The sequence below is a fragment of the Morone saxatilis genome, unplaced genomic scaffold, assembly GCF_004916995.1.
Source record: "Morone saxatilis isolate NCDOM2014 unplaced genomic scaffold, NCSU_SB_2.0 Contig11, whole genome shotgun sequence".
NCBI classification, from domain to species: Eukaryota; Metazoa; Chordata; class Actinopteri; family Moronidae; genus Morone; species Morone saxatilis.
In genome coordinates this window covers 2,333,118-2,339,676 of record NW_023339663.1, presented here as the reverse complement: position 1 = coordinate 2,339,676, position 6,559 = coordinate 2,333,118, and the positions used below count along the sequence as shown (strand labels likewise).

The 6,559-nt window shown below is 41.1% G+C and overlaps 1 protein-coding gene across 1 annotated transcript in view; it reads left to right on the top strand.

Moving 5' to 3' along the window:
* znf408 (zinc finger protein 408) overlaps positions 1-5,504 on the top strand; it is a gene marked incomplete at its 5' end in the record, with an annotated part of 21,432 nt that extends 15,928 nt beyond the window's left edge. The window contains 2 exon segments of the mRNA XM_035651681.1: positions 335-568; positions 4,292-5,504. Coding sequence (XP_035507574.1) covers positions 335-568; positions 4,292-4,959 — 902 coding nt within the window.
* Between the last annotated feature and the right edge of the window lie 1,055 nt (positions 5,505-6,559).

The window sequence follows — 6,559 nt, the reverse complement described above, 5'->3', positions numbered from 1 at the left end:
AAAATGTCAAAGTATTCCTTTAATTGTTGTGAAAGACGGAAAACATAACGCTGTTGTGCTCACGCCGATGAGTTAACTTGGCTTAATTATTTTTAACAAGAGACTATTCCGCAGTTTGTGAGGCAATGGGTCTCCAGCTGTGATCAATGCCTACAATTTATATTTTCATTTATCAAAGTGACAACATCAATTTTGTGAGAGAACCTAATCTTCACACATTATTGGACAAATGCATATTCACTGTGCCCCCGCTCCCGCTGCGACCGCAACCTCTCCCCATCGACAAGCATAATCTCTGTCTCCCTGTCTGTCTCCCTGTCTGTCTCTCTCTCAGGGAACCTCGAATGCCATCTAAGAACTCACAACGGAGAGAAGCCGTATCCTTGCACCGAGTGTGACCAGAGTTTCTCCCAGAAACCAGAACTCCGTCGGCACATGTTTTCCCACACCGGGGGAGGCTTCCTCTGTAGCTACTGTGGAAAATCGCTGAGGGACCCGCACAGCCTGAAGTCTCACGAGAGGCTGCACACTGGAGACAGGCCTCACCGCTGCCCAGTCTGTGGAAAAGGTCAGAACAGTCTGTGGATAAGTTCTCTAATCTATCCTAGATAATTAATAATTATACAGAATAAACGCCTCCATTTTCTCTCCATTTGGGATGCCCGGTTCCCTCTGTGCTGCAGTCTTTACCACTGGGAGTGTAGCAGTGTACCACAGCGTCTTTTTTTACTACTATACTACGACAAAGAGGCCAAAAAGTCAGAAAGTTTGAAAATTCTATACAAAGTGGCTTTAAATCTGCATTATTTGGCCACATGGAAGCTGCACAGTAATCTGTAAACACAACATCGACATATTATCACGTATATGGTGAACATGTTAGCAAACAGTTGATTTTCTTACACATCCAGAAGACACAGAACAACATTAGCATTCATTTGGAGTCGTGTGTCAGTCCAATATTCACTCTCTTACGCTGTGTTTCAGTCTCTATCAACTCCTGAGAGTTTTTTAGCTTTTCCACTGAAAGCAGCTGCCTGCTGTGGCTGGAAATGACACTAATGAGAACTATGACAGTGGAAAACAACAGTGAAGTCGTGGGCCATAACAACTCAAACAATAAACTGTAAGACTCTAAAAAGCTGTGCAAAGCTGAGGTCACTGTTACTTCTGCCCTATCTACAGATAAATGCAGCTCAGACATTCAATAACACAATTACATCGACGTATTTATCATTATACAACACAAGGGTTGCACATGTTGTGCAATGGTCTCTTAAGTAATCTGGTTCCTCTGCTGGAATATTATGTAAACCATTGTTGTAACTTGTTAAATCGAGTTCAATATCAGTGTTTTATATCCCAGAAACAAATCTTTTTTACTTCCTTGAGCTTCTTATATATCAGTGCCAGATAGTGATAATATGGTTTCATCTTCACATAAAAAGAAACTTTGAATGCATTTGAGCACCAAACATCATCGATGTAAACACACACAGTCCGCCTGCTCTCGTCCTGAGCTCTGTCGGCTCTGAACGCAGTCCGCCCGTCAAGGATCCGGGATGTTACGGAGCAGGTCAGCCGTTGCCATGGTGAATCATAAATCATTAACAGTTCTTTTGGGAGTGTTTTGACACAATAATACTGAATTTCTACAGGTTTAGATAGAATTCCTTCCACAAGGTCAGTCAATCCAGTCGCACTTCTCTTATCTACCAGTAGAGGGCAGTCATAGCATTCTTAGTTGTTATTATCACGTTTTAAAATCTAAATTGTGGCAGCAGTAACAGAAATATACTCTTTTTCTGTCAAAACCTAGTGCCTCTATTACCCACAATGCAACTTGCTGCCAAGAGTTGAGTCAGAGTTTCATGTGTTATGCTAGTAGCGATTAATGTAGCCTCAAGCCGCTAACCTCAATCAGAGTTGAAGAGGTCTGGTAGACTCACTTCTTTCTAAACTCCACATAAACACATTTCTTTCAGTTTTAAACCGATAGTGTTCAGACCCAACTGGCGCTGACTCGAGGGACATCACTTGAGGACATTTATCAGACGCCACACGGCTCGCTCAGTAGCCACAAAAGACTTTATACAACTTTTTTCACATGTTGTGTAGCACTCCCCGACAACTGGAAACAGACTTTGAAATTAAAAAATATCTAAAATCAATATTTTATTACGTCATAATGTTAAAGAGACACTCTGAATAACATTTTAGCTAAAATCTTAACATGTTCGACAGTTGTTATTCAATTAAGATAATCTATTCATGTTGTGCTGTTTACAAAATGCTACCAAGGCTGAATTTAACATCTTCAAGTAATTTTGTTATTTTGTCAAAGAAAAAGATTTTCAGAGTGAAAAACAAACTGAAACAAAACATTAAAAAATGAGTCAATAAAAAATCCAGTCAGGCACACAAAGCTGGCCAATTCCCCTCCAACCAACCTTGTTTGTCTCACTCAGTGGGCTGCAGATGTTCTGTCCTGCATACATGATTGGAAAGCACAAACTGCTCATTACGAGGTTGTCCACATACACTTTTTATGAAGCATTAGAAAACTTGTTTGCTGAGTTCAGTGGTTGCATTATTGATGAACGCAAAGTTGTGGCCTTTTATCCCACATGGCATGTTTTTTCTTTTCATTTTTTATTTGATTATTTTGCTGAAATGTGTTCACAGGAGTGAGTATTGACAAGTTTGGACTCTAATCGTTCACAGCTGTATGGCACAATTCATGCACTTGATTTACAAACAGTTTAAGTCAAAAGACGACTCTGGTGATGTTTTATTAATTGGAAAAAATCTGTGTCTGTATCTAACAGGTTCTATCTGTGTGTCAAAGCCTGATGTATCTTCTTTTTCTGTACTACTGTTGTCCAAAAACTATTATACATCTTTCTGAATTACCATCAACAAACACACTGTAGTTTATTTTGACTTACTCACACACACACACACCGTCCTAGAACACCAAATGTGGATTCATCCGTCGCTGAAAATAGTCCCCAACAAATGCACTACTTCCTCCTGTTCGAGTAACGTTTGATAAACTCTACAGTGACCAGCTGTTTTAGGAAATTACTGAACCATTTTTAAATATTTATATATTCAGTAGGAACCAATGGGCCACCAACAGGTGTGTGGGGGAAGTATTAAGGGACGGACTAATATACAGTATTTTAATGGGATTTGCTGACAATAAGAAAAATGTAGATCAGCTTCACCCTTTATGATGAAATAATGAAAAACAAAGGTACATAAGAGCGATGAGGTAAATGATACTGTTAATGAAACAAAGAGGTCTACTCATACAGAATAATGTTTAATGGATGGCCGATTTTCTGCGGTTTGGATTAGATTTTTATGGGACATTAGGTGCATTTTGAGAGTCATAGTGTCTTATGTCTGTTTTGTTTTGACTTGTTCTTGTTTTGTGTTGCTGTTGTGTTGCTGTTCTTGAAAAAGAGATTTTAATCTCAATGGGACCTTTCCTGGTTAAATAAAGGTTTAATAAAACAAAAAATCACTGAACATTTCAAATCAACCATATACCTTTACTTTAGATGTGATATTGTCCTGTAGCTATATGTCACACCATTCTTAGTGACTTGCATACTATAGTAAGTCACTAAGAATGATGCTTACTGTGGATTTGCTCCTCATTGATATTTTATACTTTGCACTCTTTCCTTCTTACTTTGTAAAGATAAATAAGTAATAGTATAATAAATAGATAAAAGGTCTGGGCAAATAAAAAGCAGTTTGAAGTTGCCTTTGTGTTCTTTATTTCTATTTCTAATGGAGTTTATGGTATTTTTGGTTGTCCTATTTCTTTTGTGAAGCACTTTGTGACTTCTCTGTTAGGTGCTGCTGTATTAACCACGTTACTCATTCCCTTTTTACACCCAAATTACACCCAAACATCTGTCTAAAAGTGACTCACAGAGCCAGACCTCTGCTGGAGGAAGTGCCAGTGATCTGTCTCCTCATTTCCTCTCTCACTTCGCTGTCTCACCACTGTTGCATCTTGCATGACACTAAGATGTTGCACGTTGTTCCCACAGACTGCGAAAAAAACAATAAATAATGTAGAACTTCAACGTGCGCCATAGCAACGCTGTGGAAAACAGGCGGAAGTTAGCTAGTGCACCCGGGTATCATGTTGGAGTCATTTGACCCTGGAATTAGTCCCGATTGTACCAGAATCCACACGTTAGTGGGTGTTTTTTGTGCAGTGTAAAAAGGGGCTGTACTAACTGACTTCTATCTTCTTGTTTTCCCTCAGGCTACACCTTGGCCACCAAGCTGAGAAGACACATAAAGTCCTCTCACGTGGTGGAGAAGCCGTACAGCTGCCACTGCGGCGCCTCCTACACTGTGAGACAAAGCCTGCTAAGGCACCAAGCTCAGCACCGGACTGAGGGAGGAACTCAGGAGGAGGGGAAGGAAGAGGAGTCGGAGGGAGGAGAGGACATGAACAGCGGCAAGAAAGAGGTCGTGCAAGAGTCAAGCTCCAACCACCCGAAGCCGATCCGAGGCAGGCCCAAGAAGAACTCGCTCCCTCATGGGCAAGGAGAGGAGGAGGCGGGTCAAGTGAGGCGGAAAAGGCGACCAGGAAAAGGGGAGGAAAAGGAGGCGAGGCAGGCGAGGAGGGACGTTGAAGAGACTTCGAGAGCAGGGAAGGGAGGAGTTGACTGTGACATCCAACAGACCGTCGTCTACGTACACACAGACGACCTGTCCACGCCAGGCTCCGCCCCTCTGCTCCTCGCCTCGGACAGCTCGCTGCCCTCAGGGACGGGGCAGGAGCTGGTGGAGGTGGTGATCTCAGAGGGCGTAGAGCAGTGCATTGTGGTCCACGGGGAGCAGACAGTAGGAGAGCTGCTGATCTTACAGGAGGAGGGGGGCGGACTCTGCTCCGTGGCTCAGACAGTCGAGATTAACACTGTGTAGCCTAAAATCCTGGATCCTCAAAGTGTCTCCTACAGGATCGACGTCCGAGTCCACAGGAGACACCTTCAATTCATTATGTTCAGTACATTTCAATAAACTTTATGGTGTGTTTTTGTTGAATCCGCCTTCCTTCAGCCTACCTCGTCACCATTTCCTTCACTTTATTACTATTTGCATTCCCCAGATTGCCTTTGAACAACCTCTGCAGAACAGATGTGAACTCATTAGATGAAATTAGCTGCTGGAGGGGAGAACAAATACGAATAGCAACTAGAGAAATAAAAGTTCAGCCTGTTATTTAGATGCCAATATGTTGTCTGTGTAGTAACTGGTCCCGGAGCCTCTGCAGTGATGGATTTAGTTTTGTTTTGATTGTTGAACATCAGTTTGATTCTGAAACCTAAAGCTCACATTTACTGTTGATGCTTCAGATAAAACAAACGCTTAAAGAGTCCATTGTAGTTGCACTGGACATATCTTAACATGATATGAAGTCTTCTGCATTCCACTTATTCAGTTAAAATTAATAAAAACTGAAAAATAAACCCAGAAATGTAAGGTATTATTGGTGTGTGTTTATCCATGGTTACATTTTTTAGGGTGGACTGTGATTCAGAGGCGTTTCCAGACTTTTTTGACTGAATTATAACTGAATTTTGTGTCTCAGCTTTTCCAGTCATTCCCAATTTATGCAACTCCAACACTGTTTATGGACCCTAGCATGCAGAAATATTCAAATACACTAGGAGAAAATAACACATTTATGCAAAAAAACTGCAGTGTTTGCCCGAAACTGCATTACATTAGCATAAAGTGGGAATGTTTGGGCACTCATGGGTACCCATTTTCATCCAGATATCAGATAGGTCAAGGGCTCCCCTTTGAAAAGGACCATGCCAGTTTTTCCATCAGCAAAATTTAGCCTAACTTTGAAGTGTTATTTACCCCCCCTTCCTGAAAATGCCAGCATGAGATGGTTGATACTGATGGATAAATTCACTCTAGCTATAAAAAGGAGCCTGCTACAGCCTCAGAAAGAGGTACGGATAATCAGGTGGCCAATCAGACCCTGATGTAATTCTGTGTTATAGCAGATATCAAACATTGGTACCGACCAAGTATTTACGGCTCCTGCACTTTGTCAGTACTTACAGTGAACTTATTCAATACCTGATTAAGGCTGGCCAACTGAACAGCGTGCAGGAGCTGATTCTTTTGAACCATCGGCAAAGTATTGAGTATTAAAAGTATTCAGAATCACATATTAATACTTAATGCTGCATTCATTGATTGTTGCAACAAGCTGTAAACACAACACTGACATATAAATGACCTTCTAAAGTTTAAAAAGCTGAGGATACCCCCGCTCACAGCAGCACTTCTCTCCTGGTGGCCAGCTGGTGCAGAGCCAACCACAGTAAACAAAAACACACAAATACCAGGATGGATGGTTTTATTACATTAAAAACAAAACAAGAAGGGCCGAACTACACGTTTAGCATGTTGTTTCATCAGATTGGCTCCGATTGTATTGTATATTCCAATACTACAATAGATCCAGAATACATAAATGTATTTTATATTTATTTTATCTTATGAA